Source organism: Branchiostoma lanceolatum, chromosome 14 (genome assembly GCF_035083965.1).
Source record: "Branchiostoma lanceolatum isolate klBraLanc5 chromosome 14, klBraLanc5.hap2, whole genome shotgun sequence".
NCBI classification, from domain to species: Eukaryota; Metazoa; Chordata; class Leptocardii; order Amphioxiformes; family Branchiostomatidae; genus Branchiostoma; species Branchiostoma lanceolatum.
The window spans coordinates 5496877-5515363 of NC_089735.1; the positions used below are offsets into that span (position 1 = coordinate 5496877).

Genomic DNA, 18487 nt, shown 5'->3' on the forward strand with positions numbered 1-18487 from the left:
TGGACTTTTTATGTTAGTGTGTTTGTATGTAGACAACATAACTCGACGTATTGATGATGGATCTGCATGATTTTTGGTGGGTACGTAGAGATTGTGAAAACGAAGCTCAAGTTCAAAAACGGGTCACCTGGCATTTTCCTGCGGTACTGCAGTGGGCTGTTTATGTATGCGTACTTATTTGTTGACAGGATTACTCAAGAAGCTGTTGATGGTTGTGCATGATATTTAGTGAACAGGTAGATTTATTAAAGGGGAAGGTCAAGTTCGATGATGGGCCTCCTAGCGGGTACTTTGGGTACTGCAGTGTAGCTTCAAAGTTTGAGGTCGAATTTTCTGCAAGTGCTACGGTCATGATTTTTGTGTGGTAGATAGTCCATGCCACATGAAGTAAGTTGTGCACGTTTGGGCCCTCTAGCGGCTTGTTTGGAGCTGCAGCGGGTGTTTTTAATTTATTTGTTTTGACCTTTGGACATGAATAACTAGACTTATGGTCAACGGATCGTCTTGATTTATGGTATGTAGATAGCTCGATTAATGATTTACATAACTGAATATTCATTATGCAAATCAGGAGCTAATTTGCATAATTAGCCAGGAAAGTTTATAAATCTGCTGCCTTTCAAAATAGGACTCTCAAACATGTGACATATATAGCTGAAAAAGAGAGAGGTATCGATATATACCAATAATGCTAATAGCTACCTATTTTGCATAATTAATGAGAAAATACTAATTGAAAATACCACAATAGTAAATGATTGGAATTTCATTCTTTTATCATTAGGAAGCTAAGTAAAGGTAAACAGTATCAGACAAAAATCATGCATGACAAGGCCTCATTAACATAATTTATAAGGAAATGTCTACAATTCCCTTTCAATTTGGTATTTTTAAGTCTATATATTTAGGTTAAATTGCACTGACAGGTGACCTAGTTTACCGGCGCAGGCTCCCTGTGAGACGTCCCTGGAGAACACATGTGATACTTTACTTGCCTGGTGCAGGGCTCTGTTTTGGGGTCAGGGAGGTCACACGGGCTTACGATCTAACGCTCCCCCTGTCATGCCTGTTGGAAGGTATAGGTTTGATAAAAACTGATTGATATGTCGACTATGAAAATAAGGGCATAATTGAAGCAAATACATTTCCGACAAATTGCCTTATTTTCTGTAGTAAAGATAAAAGTTATGATACCAATTAAGCAAAAATATTCTTTCAGTGATTATTTTTATAACTCTTGGCCTGGAAGAACTCGTGTAGGTATAGGTATGGGTTTGTTTTAAACTTTGAAAGAGAATACTAGTAACTCAAGAAGGTGATGACGGATCGTCATGATTTGTAGGGATGTACATAGTTTGAGTGATGATTTACATGATCGTATAAGAATCATGCATATCAGGATCTGTGATGTGAAAAAGTATAGTACAAACCCTTGCATTCCATTGTAGTCAAACACGTGACATGTAACTGAGAAAGAGAGGAATATTGATAGATATCAATTATGCAAACGAATACCTTATTTGCATAATTTGTGACAAAATACTATAATTCCAGAGTGGTAAATGATGGGATTTCATTCTTGTGGCGTTTGGGAGATAATCAAATGTGGACGTTATCAGACATAAATCATGATGGCCTCATTTACGTAATATATGAGGAAACGCTACAATGGCCCTCTTTTCTAAGATTTTACTTTAATGCTGTGTTTTGTGTACAGAAAAGGATCACTTGAAATTCATGCAATCGAGGACCTTATTTACATACTGAGTGATAAGCATTCACTCGAAAAGGCTAACATCAGTCGGCGAAGGTATGAGGTCGTGGAACTCTAGTTTGAAAAGTATTTCCAAATAGCGTAAAATTTGTAATCAAATGTTTGCGGTGGGACTTTTTTAACGATCTTCGCGTTGACCTCTCCACCGCGACATCATTGACATCGCAAATGCAATTTGTTTTTGCCACTTGCCCAAGTACAAAGCACTGATACGGTAGTTAAATCAACGTTATAGTCAAATTGCAATATAACGTTGCCTAATTACTGTACTACCGTAATATACATGTAGATACTCACCCAATTCCCTTTTTGACATGCTTACCGAACGGTGGCACATGATGCCATTTTTGGCGACACTTCAGGGGCGAGCCTAATGGTATATTATTGTGTGCAGTTGGCAAGAATTCTAGGAATTGTACAGGAATTTTAGTCCACGGGACGATAACTCCAGAATGGCTGGATAGATTGTCTTCATATTTGGCAGGTGGGTAGGTCTTTGTGAGACCTCAAAATGGTTTGATTTTAGGCCCCCTAGCAACTTTCCATTGTATTGAAGCAGAACTTGTTGATATCTCGTGTTCTGAACAAGCCACGGTCATGATTGTTTAGTGACAGATAGCTACTGGGAGGGGGATAAGTCGTTTAGACTAGGTCCCTCTAGCGATTTTTTAAAAAAACTGCAGGAGCTGATTTTGTTTGAAAGAGAATAACTCAAGAAGGGGTTGACAGATCGTTATGATTTTTGGTATGTAGATAACTTAAGTGCTGATTTACGTAATAATATACTACTTATGCAAATCAGTATCTTATTGGCATAATTAATTAGGAAAGTTTATAGATACGCTGCATGGCATTATAAGACACTCAAACACATGACAAGTGTAACTGAGAAAGAGGTAGATATTGAAAAATATCAATAATGCAAATTGATACCCAATTTGCATACTTAATTACAAAATATTATAATTCCATCGTGGTTAATGATAGGGATTTCTTTCTTGCAGCATTTGGAAGTTAAGAAAATGTGGACATTATCAGACATAAATCATGCATATGAGGGCCTCATTTACACAATCTATGAGGAAATGGGTCAATGGCCTTTTTTGCATGTGAGTTATGAGTTGTAAAAAGTGAAAACACTAACAAGGACCATCGTCGCCATGGCAACATGTATAATGTAACCTTGTGTCCAAAAATATTATAGCTGCCGAGTCTCTTCTGTCCTCTCAGAAATTAGAACAGACGCGGCAGCTATGATAGGTTTGGACACCAGGCTAATGAACGTATGTGGGCCTGTCAATTAACGTAACTTGATGATGAGCCAGGTGCGCGAAACGTGACTTTGCATTTGCACCAGATTAATGTATAACGGTTACATGTGATACAAAGGCATACATGAGCCGTGTCACCATCCGTTGTCCTTTTAACTCGGTGACAGCAAACATTACTTATTCGCACAACGTATACGAGAAGAAGGTTACAAGTTCCCAATCAACCTCTATTTGTAGAGTGGACTGGAATATGTTGGGAACTGGAACCGTAACGCAACTAAAAACAAACATAGAAGCCGTATTGAAGCTAACTTTCGCCCCAGCTTGATCACGGTCTCGGCGATTATATACAATATAGAAGTATGGATTATTTTCATTAAAAACGAACTGGACCCCTCTTTTAAAAATCACCGGCTATGTCTCATTTCAATTCGTGAGACACTTGGTAATCGGTTGTGCATCAGTCAAGAGGGAGAAATCGGCATAGTTGGGAGTGATTAGGGGTAATGTTAGGTCCGAAAGCATTCGGGGCTAGGTTGGGTGTAGGTGATGGTTGTGAGTTATAAGCCGGTCGTGTCGTGGTTGCCGCAAAAGATGGCCTAAAACTGACTGAACCCATCTTAGTTGGGTACTGGTTACGGACAAAAGTACACGCTCGAGGTGAGGCCCTGATGTCCTTGACCTGTTGCTTGGCCTTAAATGCCTCACAACTACCGTGTCCTCAGATGACCTAGCTCCCTCACACCCAGCAACTTTGTGGTAGCTGTTGGACGGAGTGGGCGACTTCAATGGTCTGTGATTTGTCACGTTACTCTGTTCTATCATTTTGAATCGGAAATAGCAGCTCTTCAAAAGGTCGTCTTTCGAATGAAGTAAGATGCGATGTATGACACGAGATTGCTCAACCTAGCTATGTCTTAGAGCGTGACTTCAACCGTGTATTTATAAACGTCCTTGCCAGGTGAGCGTGGCGTGACTTCGCACCAGACTGAGTCTGGATACACACGTACCACCAGAGGCATGCATGCGCCGCGTCAGCATCCATTGTCCTTCAAGGTCGGGCAAAGCAAATACTACTTGCTTACTGACACTGCAGTGTAGTCATTTTACACCCTGCATATATTTACAGCCCTTGGGCCTTTTGTGTGATGTGCATCTCAAATTCGAACTCTAAACGAACTTCTTCAAAATTAGAATGGTTAAATAATTCATTTCTGTAACAATGAATCCCCTTTTCCCGGACAGTGAATGGCCATGGTGGAATGGGTGGGTTACACTTAGAGGTGGGAACCGAGTCCTTGGTTACAACTAGTGCATATCATGTACATCGTGTTTTCAGTTTGCTGATCTCATCGAGCTCCATGACTGTTCAGCCTGGTCAGAAAATGGGGCATATGAGAATATATCAAAGGTTACAATCTTCCGAATCCGCCTCTGCTTTGAGAGTAGACGGGAGGTCTAAGATGGGTTGGGAACTGGAAGGGAAACGTGGAAGCAGTATTGAAGCTAACTTTCGCCCCAGTTTGATCCCTGGTTAAAAATGAAACGAGCCCATCTTTTAAACATCGCCGGCTGTGTCCATTTTAATTCGTGAGAGAGTTGGCAAACGAGTGTGCATCAGTCAAGAGGGAGTCGGCAGCCTGCAGCAAGAGGTCGGGATACTTGGTAGTGGTTAGGAGTACGTGATGATTGTGACATGGTTGTCGCGAAAGGTAGGCGTGGCCTGAAGCTGATCCAACCCACCTTGAGTACGGGGTTGTGGTCGAGGACAAAAGTACAAGCTTGAGGTCACAATGTTGACCTTTTTTTACCTTGAATACCTCACAACTGCCGCGTCCTCAGACGACCTAGCTCCCTCACACCCAGCAGTAATGGCTGATGTTAAGAAGGTTTGTGTGATTGGGGCCGGAGTGAGCGGCCTGTCTGCGATCAAGTCGTGTTTGGAGGAAGGTCTTCAACCAACCTGCTATGAGCAGCACGACGATCTAGGTAGGAATGAATTGTAAAATTTTTTGTCGTGACCTGTTTTCCTATCGTTACATACCTCAAAAAGCTCAACCGGGTAGCAGCGTCACAGGTGAGCTCCAGGTTCCAGTTAGTTGCGGCTATTATTACTTGCTAAGTCGGAGTCAGTTTAAACCTGGGAAGTGCATCTCGGTTGGGGCTGCACCCGTCTTTCGAAAGGGACGTACAATGGGGTCCCGTTTCCAAGGACGTGCATCGAGCACGTTAAAGGGGAAGGGGTAGCAACCCCTCCCGTAAAATATGCCCTACTGCTGAGACAGCAACGACACTTGCCGCTGCCATATGTGCCACTAGGCACTTCAAGGGTATAAAGGAACGAACGAATATGCCTTGCACATGTAGCAATGGTCCGGCGGCGCTACCAAGAAAGGATTCGTAGAGCCCGCCCGGAACTTTTCCATGGCTGCTCCTTTTCATTTCTTCTCCTTTTCATTTCTTCTAGTTCCCCACTGTAGCAACCATAGTGTTTCCGTCCGGCGGCTTTTCACGGTACTGCAGTGGAACTTCTGGTTTAGATAAATTGTGTTCTGGACATGCTAAGGTCGGGATCTTGTAATGGTAAGTACGGGAATACTATATATATATAAACCATGTCACTTCCTCGCACACAAATAACTGATTTTCACAAACGATCAGGATTAGCAAAGTACTACAGGTGATCGGGAGATAGAAATGCACATGAATTTGAATGGTGGGATGATCAAAGTCTTTATCTAGTGTAAATGTCAGATACAATAGGGATGGATACCAGGCTACTTCGAATCAATGTCCTTAATTGAACTATCACGGAACGGCGAAGCATTGTCAGTGGCTGGACGTGATTGGCAGGTGCTCTAGGGCAACAAACCCTGGCTGACCTAGTGATTGCACAAGGGAACGACACAGTCATGTCATGACAATAGAACGTCTAGAAGTCACCGTATTGGCATTGAGTCCATATGCGCGACATCGTGCACGTGGAGATGGTTATAGTTAGCTTCATTAATGTTATTTGGGCTATGAAAAAAATGCGGACAAAAATGTACTCAAAAAGGCTTTAGTGTAGTTTGCGGAGAGACATAAAATCCGTTTCTTTTGTCGTAACCTGTTTTCTTATCGAGTCACCTAGAAAATGTCGCAATACCGCCGTTACAGGATCCCAGGCAGATACGGGGCCTCAAGCAGATCCCCCCAGCCAAAGAATCTGGCCCCGATAAGTTGAAAAATCGCCGTGGGAGAAGCCTGCAACGGAGGCTAGTAGCAGTATGCTACCGCGAACTTAACAACACCGCGAACTCTCCATTTTCGCCTTAGCGCGAAATACAAACCACTCGAACTTCAATGCATTAACAGTTTAAATCTGACAGCTACGATAGGATGGGTCACTCATGAAGGCAGTGAAGCATGATAATCGTCAGTGTCTGAACATGATCGATGGGCGCTCAGGTACACGTAGTTGTGACCTGATCCGGTGCCGCGACTCAAAACGACCTAGCTCCCTCACACCCAGCAGTAATGGCTGATGTTAAGAAGGTTTGTGTGATTGGGGCCGGAGTGAGCGGCCTGTCTGCGATCAAGTCGGGTTTGGAGGAAGGTCTTCAACCAACCTGCTATGAGCAGCACGACGATCTAGGTGTGAGTGAACTTTTCTTTTCTCATGACTTGTTTTTCACGTCACTTCAGCCTGTTGAACCATAAATTCGACACTTTTGTTCGTTCGTTTCTTCACTCTTGTAATGCCAAGTTCTGGCACATAGGGCAGCAAGGTTCCTTGCTATTTCAGTAGCAGGGTACTAGTACATTTTTACAGGGATCCGGAGGGGTTGCTATCCCCTCCCCTTTATCCGTCCCTTCCGAAAGACGGGTGCTGCCAAACCTAGGATTGAACCAGGGTCACCAAGTTTAGAACTGATTGGAACCAGTTGATCTACAGGGACATCTTGGGCATACACACCATTATGTCACATATCAAAAAGCGGGTTATTCCATCTTTTTAATGACAACCATTTGGTTGGTCCATTGTGGTCAGTGATTACCCCCCGTTCCTGACTTATGTGTTTCACTCGCTTACTGACCCAGCTTTCGCCAGAAAATAACAATTAAATCGTGCTTCCTGATCGCTAATTTTTCTAACAGTTGATTCGACACTGAACAACACCGAACTCATTTGTTTTTCACGATCCGTAGTACATGTAGTTGCTTCTTTCTCCCCCCCCCCCTCCTTCATCAGACACTTGACGGTAGGGTGTCCTAGCAAAAAAATAATGGCTGACACGATCATACAGTGTCGGCAGACGGGCTCAAAATCGCGTCCTCAGGGTATACATACGGTCCTTCCCACAGGTGGGATCTGGCACTATACCGAGGACCCTCGCCCTAACCAAGGAGCCGCCATGTTTAAGTCAGTGGTGTCGAACATCAGTAAGAGCATGCTCAGCTACAGCGACTTTCCCTTCCCGGACGACGCGCCCATGTACCCAACTCACGAGAGGGTGCTCCAGTATCTCCGCGATTATGCAGACCACTTCAACCTGTTGCCTCACATCAGGTAGGCTGGCACAGAGGGCACAAATCATCTATTTAATGCCTGTAGACAAGACGTTTCAAGAATTAAATTTTGCAAACATCAGGTAAAAAAAATGCAATAGAACTCTTCACGTTCATCTTGAAGGTAACGTTGTCTAAAGTTGTGTAGATATGGTACTAACTTAGCATGTCAACAATCTCAGCATATCAAAATAAACGTATGTTTCATTCTGATGAAAGGTATAAGAACGTTCGCATCATTAGATTGATTTATATGTGTTGTATATTTCTTACTTTCAAACTTATAAATAAACTTTATTGGAAGGTTTGGAACACAAGTTGTAAAGGTTGAGGAGGCGGAGGACCACGTGACCTCCGGCCAATGGGTGGTGTACACAGCAGGCAAGGTAAGAAAAGTAAATTGATTTCATTCAATTATCTTTTTGCATCTGACGTACTATACGATTGTATTCCTGACAAGAGAGACTTACAGCCCTTGTTCCATTTCAGCACGAGACCTTCGATGCTGTAATTTTATCGAATGGGTCGGCGTTTGCGCGTCCGGTGAATCCGGATGTGCCTGGACACGAGATTTTCCAAGGCGTGCAGCTCCACAGCTACCAATACCGGACCAACAAACCATTCGAGGGGAAGAGAGTGCTGATAGTCGGTATGCCTGCTTTACACATTTTTAGCAGTATTATATTGTCAAACGAGAAAGGCTGATATAGCATAGCATTCTGATAGTCGGTATGCCTGCTTTACACACTTTTAGCAGTATCGTGTTGTCAAATAAGAAAGGCCGATACAGCATAGCATTCTGATAGTCGGTATGTCTGCTTTACACACTTTTAGCAGTATTATATTGTCAAACGAGAAAGGCTGATATAGCATAGCATTATGATAGTCGGTATGTCTGCTTTACACACTTTTAGCAGTTTTGTGTTGTCAAACGAGAAAGGCTGCTGATACAGCATAGCCATAGCATTCTACATTTTTTTCTTGTAATGTCACTAAAATGATTGGATAACACTATAACAGATCGCAAGCCGTTTTCCTTGTGACTTGCCACATCTGGTTCAAATTGGGTGGAGCCAGCGGCCCGGGGCACGACTGGAAAAGAGTCGCATCGTCCTATCGGATGGGGACGTAAAGCCTTTGGCCCCGTGCACGAGGGAGCTTCATAGATATAAGACTCAAACGTCAAATCTCTGCACGGAAAAGATCCCAACACACGTATCGAGAAGGGGTGACCCGGTGTGTTTGGCCAGAAACGCGAAAAAAACGCGGGCTGTAACGACGCCCCATTGCACTATAGCTAGAAAAAAACATCATGCTTCATCTCAGTTAAGGATAACTGATTTTTCTTTTACTGTAATACGTGTATGTGTTTTACTTCTGCCCAATGTTCAGCTGACTAGCTCTCATAGAGAATTAGGAAGTCCGCAAACCTTTACAATCTGCCCTGAATATCTATTTGCTAGTATCTTTTTTTTTACTTCGGTTTTTGACAGACAAGGATGACGTGGCACTGCACTCAAGTTTTTATAACTTATATTAACAGTGCCATGTACAGATAACAACAACATACAACACCCCTGGGCGAAGTGAGGAAAGTCGTGTAAAGTGCCTTTCCCAAGGGCACAACATCGGTGGCGTCAGGGGGATTCGAACTCGGTACCTCTTCGTTCTGGGCCGAACACCCTGCCGTTACGCCACACGACCCCAGCCGTGGCCTTGCTTGTATCTGCCTTTTCTCCCAGGTCAGAGGGGCGTCAGGTGAAGCAGAAGCAATGTGGTCGTTCTGACAAAACAATGAGGCACACAGAAACTTGTTGTCTGTCAGCATATTTGTCCACACCAACTGCCTTAGGGTATCATTTTCTTCTTTTCAGCTGTATTATACTATTTATAGTCACGTCCTTGGCATTCTCGCGACGTGAGCTATCAATCACAGTCTCGATCTTTGGTATGTTGCCGCATATTGAGCCCCTTGTTGTTTAAGAGCTGCTGAGCCTATGAAAAAAAGTACACGTAAACCAATGTGGAGTTCAGTAGATTTGGATCGAAGCACTCCTAGTTTACTGACTGTGTTATCTTTTTTTTTTCTTTCTTGTTCTCTTTTCTTTCTCTAACTTAATGTCCTGCAGGGTCTGGCAACACGGCGTTTGACCTGGCAGTTGATGTGTGCCGCGTGGCGACTCAGGTAGGTTCTGCAATCTACAGTGAATAGCACATCCAATGGCGAACTCTGGTGAAAATTCGGTAGTTCGAAGTATGTTGGTTGATAGTCTTTTTTCCATGATATGTGAATATAAAAGTACATGGAGATCTGATGATCAATGAATGAATAACGTTGTGTCCGAGTAGGTTGATCTGGCACTGCTGAAGGGAACATGGGTATTGCCGCGTCTGCACAAGAAAGGAACGCCTGTCGATGAGCACGCCTACCGCCGTGTGTACTCAGACATCCCAGCATCATGGCTAAACGGCATCTTGAAAGGTGTCTGTATATGTATCTATATATCCTTTATAACCACCTTTCGGCTTAACACAACAGCTTCGCAGGCACGCAAGTTGTTAGTATATGGGTATATGACACCGAACCTGTCGCGCCTAACATTTGCACATCTAACTGTAGGCGCTGTTTAGAGCTACAGCACTTGGTGGCAACGAGTTCCACTCTACTATAGTTCTTGAAAAATACGTTTTGGACACATCAATATCCTTGGTTGAAATATCTTTTGATATGCACTATGTATATTGGTTATCTATCCTTTTCGATAGATTCTGGTGTAGATGGATTTGCTAGTACATTTGTATCTGACTATACAGAGTGCTATTTTGCAATTGCATTCAATACGGGGCGTTAAAACAACAGGTCATTTATCAATGTTGCACTCTTAACCTCCAGATTTTTCAAACAACCGTTTCGACCACGACATGTACGGAGTTGCAGGGATGGCACAACCTATCACACAAGCAACCCCCACGATCAATGACGACATAGGGCTGTGTCTGGCGTCTCGTAGGGTCGTCATCAAGGTATGATGCAGTATTGTAATGTTTTGTATTAATCTAGTTGGACAAAATACAACAACTTTCAGCAGCCTTGGCTAGTCTAGTGCTCAACAAAGTTTTCAAACTTTGACTACTTGGATACCTTATTTCCTCCATTAGCTATCATACAATGAGTAAGTAGTTAATCTACCTGGACTACGACTGTTTATCTTCAATGTTGTCCCCTATATATATATTGTATATAATCATGTGTCACTCTTGTAGCTGTTGTTTTTTGTTGTTGTTGTTGTTTTTGTGTTGTTGTTCTTGTTGTTGTTGTTGTTCAGCCCCAGCTGGTCGAACTGTTTGCCACCTCTGCACGTTTTGCTGACGGTTCAACAGTTGAAGGTGTTGACGCAGTGATCTTCGCAACCGGTTATGTCAACTGCTGTAGTTTCCTTGATCATGAGCTTCAAGGTGATTCCAAAAATACACACACAAAATCAACTATTGTCAAGATTGATACTACATCTAGTAGTATGCTTCTTGATATCCTATGTTTAACAAGGGCACACCTATTCATAGCGTATTTGTTACATGATTTACCAAAGCCCTTGTAAAGGAATTTATAAAGCACAAGTCTTTAATAATAGCGACTTAGGTACTATGGTTCTTCTTTTTACTAGCCTTGATGCCAGACCCCCATTCTCTAGAATATTTATCAAACGATACATATCTTAGAGATTGGGGGTCTGGCATTAGGGCTATTTTACGTGCAAGAGAGTGGCTCATTCAATGAGGAAAATGGGAACGGTTGTGTTATATTTTGTCAAGAGGCATGAGATTTTCGATTTCATATTACATTTTGTAATTATTATGCCATAGCTGATATCAGGAAGCTGGACGTCTACAAGCTGGTGTTCCCCACGAAGCTGGCACACCACACCCTGGCGCTGGTCGGGGCCGGACAAAGTAACGGGCCACTCTTCCCTCTTATGGAGCTGCAGTCACGTTGGGCTGCCAGGTAACTTATCATCTGTACAACACCCCCACTTGTTTGTGTCTTGCTACCTCGTGTTTATAATTAGAAATCCATAGGGCTCATTCACTGTTGGTCATCACTCAGTCAATCAGAACTTATCGCAACGTCATCTGTTACGTTCAAATCAGTTCTGTTTAATCTTTATTTTACAAAGGTCTCAACTATACTTGTCTCTCATCTTTAAGGGTTTTTAAAGGTGTCCGCAAACTCCCTGATAGCAACACTATGCAGGGAAAAACTGAGGCCTACAAGGATATCCTACTCGCAACATATGGACGCCTTAAACCTACTGTAAGTACAGGAGAAATATGTACACTGCTTCATTGCCATAGAACCAAACAAAAGCTCGACCTTGCATGTATGTCTGTCTATCTGTGTTTCTGCAATGCAGATTCTGTATGTTCTGCCAGAGTGCGCTCTCTTTTGAGGATAGAAGCCCGTTATCTCTGATTGCTTGTTTAGGTTTAATACTTGTCAGCTACAGAGCTTGTACTATTAAAGATACTCTAGTAATCTGTTCCAACTTTGTGATTCCAATATCAGAAATGACTTCAGTGATCTGTTTTAAATCAGACAAACAACGTTGTGTACCGCGACGACCTCGCGGCAGAGATCGGCGTGAAACCCAACCTTCTGTGGCTGTTTCTCAAAGACCCCCTGCTGGCGTACATGTACTACTTTGGCCCGGCCTATCCGGTAAGTGCAACTACTTATTTATCATAAAGTCAGGACATATTGGATTTTATGCAACTACCTTTGCCTGTGATAAGGTCTAGCTCTGCCAATCTTTTCCAGTGAGCGACTGTCACAATGCATATGACACAGCAATGACTGAATCGAGTCTCCATGTGAGCACATTCACGACAGAGCCGGTTGGTTTATTGGTAGGATATGGATTAAATTTTTCGCGTTCTTCCCTTTGTCTCCACACTGCAGTTCCATCACCGTTTGGTGGGCCCGAATCGATGGAAGGGTGCTGCCGCCGCCACCAAGCGTGCCTACTACAACACGTTCAGCGGTGTGGGAACCAGCTTCACGCCCATGGACGCCGGTTCAGTCAGGCTCAACACTAAGATGATATTCACCTGTGTTATCGTAGGCGTGATGTGCGCCTTAGTCATTATTGCATGGCTGTGATTTGTCTGCAGATGACAACACTTACATGGAAAAGTTTGCAAGGGCGGTGTTTAAACATGTTATAGTACATGTATTTCAGATGAATATCATCAGAATATGTAACCGTTGATGTTTTAGACTAAGGACAAGGACATTTCTACTAAGGCTTGTTAAGCGGGATTTCATATATAACAGGATGGTAAAAACGATTTTCATAATACACGCATGTGTATCCTTGGTTTAGAGCAAGTGAAATATCATCAAACATATCCTCATATCATATACATAATGATCTTTATATAGACAGAGGTTGTATATTATCCAGAAACGATTGAAGGATTTTTGATATGCACATTTCTAACACAACATTTGATTTATATACACGTATCATAATTGTCAGTAGAATGCGGAACTCCTAACCATAGAGTCTGGTATCGAGTAAACGTGACCGGATTTGTTTTAGATGTTTCTTTCAGATGGTATCTAAGGTTCGATATCGTTCTTGCTTCTTTTGGAGGGTTTGACATGTAGAAATAACAACTGTCAATATACTTGATCTGATTTTTTTTCCTGATGACAAAGGCATTATACGGGACGTGTGTTGAATTGTGTGGGATTTTGTATGATTATGATTATACAAGTATAAAGTTTCAAAGTTTCAAAGTATAAGAGTATGATGATATAACGCTACAGCAGAGTTCACAGGCTAGTTACTGATTTTATGCACATCGCCTAGATAAACCCATGGTTCAACGGGTCGTATGCGTGTGAAGACAAATATCACTTCCTTAAAGGACAACTGCATCGCTCGTAAAGACAGACATGGACTTTTCAATATAAAGATTAATATTGACCAGAGATATAGTGGTGTCCCAGCTATAATAAATTGTAAAAGCTCGTTTGTAAACAGTTTAATGTACAAATCACTTTTCTTACAACCGTGAAACTGGCGTCGCAGGCAGGACCCGTTTCCTGCATGGGGCAACGAATCACTACAGTAGCCAACTAGGTCCGTTGACAAGTTCTTCTTGTGTCAACTTTCCCGCAGTTTAGATTTTTTTCAGCCTACTTAGATGTGCCCGGTTGTAGCTGTCTATAGATCTATTGAGCCCGTGCAAAGTGCCTTTTATACTACCTATGGCTTGAATTGTTTATCACTCAAATGTGAGGCTACAAATCAGAAAAGATGTGGGTGGAAAAAGCTCCAGAAAAATGTTTGTTCTTTGCGCGATTTCAATGATTCACAGCATCTCTCTTTGGGATCACTTTCTTTTTACAAGGTCCAGCAACGGGCTTCGATAGTTCTTGTCGTTTATCTTGCAATCGTTGGGTGGCGCTTTTTATACACCAATGTAAAATTTAATGGGCGACGTCGCTTCTTGACACTGCATGACGTCATTCAGCCAACGGCAGGCAAGGTGCTTTGACCACAAGCTTCTAATAATATGACTAGTACAAGACTGAGATACTGATATTCTTTTTCCAGTTTTCTTAGTTTCTGGCTTGTCCGTCTTCACCTTTGAAATGTATGTTTTTAGTTCATTTGCGAAATTTGGCTTGTCTGTCTGGCTGTGTGTATTCCCAATATGCACAATGCTGCATTGCTATACATCTACAGTGATGCTATTTTTGTATGTGGGACTCCAACGTTCTGGCAAGTGAGTGAGTGGGTGAAATAAACAAGTGACAATACATAACAACCACACAAAATGTCCAGTTTACATTTAATACCACAGTAATGTACAATGCTCCACATAGCATCCAGAACAATTCTGGAGAACAACAAATTATGTTCTGCTATTGCTGTGGAATGTGACAATTTGGCAGGTACAATGACATACTTTTAAGTACACATACTACTGGAAACCTGTTATTTTTTAAATATCAACATTATAACATCTTGCATTATAACAGTTTGGCCAACTGGCTACACAGGTAAAGTCTATCACAATAGTGAAACATCCTTTAAAACATGTCCACAATGGCTCTAGGGTCAAAAGATTGCAAATGGCTTTGACACTGATGAAATGCATCCCTTCAGTATATCTTATGTACATTATTACACCTCTTACTGGTGACCAAGACACGCAACAGTATGGAAATGTTTAGGAGACATCTCCCTTCAACCAAAACGTCTTCTTCCAAAACCTATAGTTATAGGAGCTGCAAGTCATTAGCAGCTAAATCTTCATATTTTGACTCATACTTTCAGGACAGTTCACACTTTGAACAGTTGACTTGAAAGAAGAATAAAAAGTATGCCACAGTAACATGACAAATACTGTTCTTCTACTTGGGTTGTCCAACACCTCCATTGGCTACTCTTCTTCTCAACATCAACAGTTACAACGTTGGAAACGAAGCTTGGCGACTTCCAGCGTGACGCAGACGAACGGATTAAACACATTACACAGAAACTGAAGGCGACTGAAGGGCTCGTGGAAGAACTGCAACTCAAGAGTAACAAGTTGGAGCGGTTTTCAAGACGGAACAACATAAGAATCATCGGACGAAAGGTATCGAAGGGGGAAAACTGTCTGGCTACGGTGGGAACGATCTTACACGAGAAGTTTGGTCTTGATCGAGTTAAGATTGAACGCGCGCATCCTGACGGGCCGAGGAGCAAGAATGACGGCGACGGAACACCCCAGCACATCTTGTTCAAACTCAATAGCTATCAGGACAAGATCAGTATCATGAAGGTTGCGCGTGTGAAACTCAAGGGTGAAGGTTATTATTTCACGGACGATTTGACCATGTCGGACTTGCAGGAGAAACGAAAATGGAGGGATAACGTCAGAGAAGCGTACGGGAAAGGGCTGAAGTACCGCTTCTTTAACGGATTGTGGCGAGACAGCAAAGGAAAACCAGTGAGTTTTGGGTAGAGCTAAGAAGTAGTAGAAACAATTGATGTCTTGAATAAAGTGGTCACTACCCCCAGTACATAATGTTTTTTTTTTGTACTGACTTTTTCAGGGAGTGTAGTGAGTGATCGAATGAATGGATGGGAAATGTTGTTGTTTTTTTTTCTCAATTTCCCTAAGTTCATTATTATATCACCATGTTGCTCTACTCTTGTGTTCTAACTGATATGTATTTGCAGGGCTTACCTTCTTTGTGTGTGTTTTTTGGTCTTATTGTTTGATCATATGTGGTAATTGACTCATTTTCGCTATTTGATTTTCATACAAGGACGGCCCTGCAAAAATTATTTCATAGATTATTCCTATGTTGTATTATTTGTTATTAATTCCCTTGATATCATATTCGAGAACCATCTGTTGATGATCTCTCATAATTTTGTCTGTTTTTGTATGTTGAAGAATGCTCTGCTGAGTTGTGTTTACAAAATACTAATGATGGAATGCAGGAGCCGAACACCTGTTTAGGGTGCGGCCTGATCACGCGATGTTCGGGGTTAACCTGATCCTGACCTCGTTGTTAAATGTTATGTTTCCTGGTTCTGTGAACCATTTAGTTTTGTTATATCTCTTTTCTGTTAACCTTTGTTGTTATTTGCAACTGTTCCTTGAGAAAACATGTATGAAATTCTGTTTGTACTGCACAATTTGCATACGAAACAGGTGGCACAATCAGCTAGATTCAAAACAAAATTCACATGATGTCTAGAAATGAACTTTCCTTTGCCAGTCTAAATTGCAATGGTTTAGCAAACAATTCAAAGAGAAGGGAAACATTTACATTCTTAAAAGATAAACTACATTCAATTATTTGTCTACAAGAAACCCATTCTACTGCCGAAAAGGAGCATCAATGGTTAGAGGAATGGGGAAGCCAAATTGTTTTTAGCCATGGGAAAAGTAATAGTTGCGGAGTATTAATTATGTTTAAAAATAATCTGTCATATACAATACATGAAAGCAAAGCAGACAAGGATGGTAGATACATATTACTTGATCTACAATGTGGAAATTTTCGTTGCTGTCTTGTGAACATTTATGCGCCAAATGAGGACGATGAGTCCTTTTTTGAGGAAATACAAAAACATATTCTAGAAATGGTAAACTGTAACGATAATGTGATATTAACTGGAGATTTTAATAATGTATTGGATGTAGAAAAAGATAGAGCAGGACAACACCCCGTAAATTACCATCCTCGTGCGACTCAAGCAATCGAGGAATTATTAGCTACATTCGATTTAGTAGATGTATGGCGCCTGAATTATCCGGATTTGATTAGATATACATGGAGGAGAGGTCGAAAAGCTAGCCGATTAGACTATTTCTTAATTTCTTTCTCGTTACTACCAAAGGTCGTTACAACGGCTATAACAGAACCTTTTAAGTCTGATCATAGATTAATTCACCTAAATGTAGTAACGGGTGATTTTCCACAGGGACCCGGATACTGGAAGTTTGACCCTTATCTTTTGAATGATAAGGATTTCTTAAAAGAAACAAAGACATTTATTGAAGAATTTTTTTCATTTAACAAAGGATCCTGCGAACCAAGAATTGTATGGGATACATTCAAATGTGCCTTCAGGGGTCATTGCATAAAATATTCATCTTACAAGAAGAAAAAAATGCTCCAGAAGGAAAAAGAATTACAGCTAAAACTTCAAAACTTACAAATTGAAATTGATAGCTTGAGTTCTCCTCCTAGTTGCATGATAGAGGAATTGAAACAAAAGGAGATGGCACTAGAAACCCTATACAAAGAAAAAAGTGAAAAGATTATGTTACATTCTCGGGCTAGATGGATGAAATTAGGTGAAAAACCCACCAAATATTTCTTTAATGTATTAAAGCGTAACAAAACAAAAAAGAATGTTTCAAAGATTGTGCTACAGGATGGAGATTTTTTAACCGATCCATCTGACATCTTGCGGGAAGAGGTTAAATTTTATTCTTCTCTCTACTCCTTTGAGGATGATCCAAAGAGTCTAAAGGAAGAAGAAGCGTATGACACTTATTTTGTCGAGGGAAACATACCGACTCTAACCAGTAAACAGTCTCAAATTTGTGAAGGCGTCATAAATAGTAAAGATCTCTGGGAAGCAATATCATCTTTTGAAAATGGGAAATCTCCAGGGGTCGATGGAATTACTGTGGATGTTTACAAGTCATTTTTTGCTTTGTTAAGGCAGCCAATGTTAGATTGTTTTAATACTGTGTATGACCTAGGACAATTATCAGAAACTCAAAAAGAAGGTCTGATTTCATTGCTTTTAAAACAAGATCCCACTGGAAAAGACAAAAACCCTGTGCACTTAGGCAATTGGAGACCTCTTACTTTACTTCCCTGTGATACACGTATTTTATCAAAATGTATTGCCCTCCGGATGAAAAAGGTAATATCGGAGTTGATACATATGGATCAAACCGGCTTTCTATCGGGTAGATCTATAAGTGATAATATAAGGAAAGTACTGGAAATAATTGAAAGTTGTGAAAGGGAAAATGTGGAAGGACTTATGTTTACTACAGACTTTGAAAAGGCGTTTGACAAAATAAGACATGATTTTGTGCTTGAGACATTGAATGCTTTTGGTTTTGGAAAATCTCTATTACGATGGGTAGATATTCTGTACACAAATATTACTAGTAGAATAATTAATCAAGGATATTTGTCAGAACCCTTTAGGCTCCACCGAGGGTTGAGACAAGGCTGTCCATTGTCACCATACTTGTTTATCCTCTCAGTAGAGATATTGGCCTTAAGGGTAAGGAAAAATGAAAGTGTTGAGGGAATAGTATGTAAAGGAGTACCATCCAAATTGTCACAATT

At 41.3% G+C, this 18487-nt stretch overlaps 1 protein-coding gene across 1 annotated transcript; it reads left to right on the forward strand.

Moving 5' to 3' along the window:
* The first annotated feature begins 7632 nt into the window (after positions 1–7632).
* LOC136448685 (dimethylaniline monooxygenase [N-oxide-forming] 2-like) lies at positions 7633–13339 on the forward strand. Its single transcript, XM_066448326.1, has 11 exons — positions 7633–7679; positions 7901–7982; positions 8086–8245; positions 9726–9781; positions 9946–10078; positions 10490–10620; positions 10923–11052; positions 11461–11599; positions 11803–11908; positions 12191–12313; positions 12554–13339. The coding sequence occupies exons 1-11, from the start codon at positions 7633–7635 to the stop codon at positions 12752–12754; spliced, it is 1308 nt and encodes a 435-aa protein (XP_066304423.1). The 3' UTR covers positions 12755–13339.
* Positions 13340–18487: the final 5148 nt, after the last annotated feature.

Excerpts from the sequence above, each read along its gene's own strand:
- LOC136448685 (XM_066448326.1), top strand. The coding sequence starts at position 7,633 with ATGCCTGTAGACAAGACGTTTCAAGAATTAAATTTTGCAAACATCAG. Across the intron at positions 7,983-8,085 it reads TGGTGTACACAGCAGGCAAG|CACGAGACCTTCGATGCTGT; the intron begins GTAAGAAAAGTA and ends GTTCCATTTCAG. Across the intron at positions 12,314-12,553 it reads ACTTTGGCCCGGCCTATCCG|TTCCATCACCGTTTGGTGGG; the intron begins GTAAGTGCAACT and ends TCCACACTGCAG.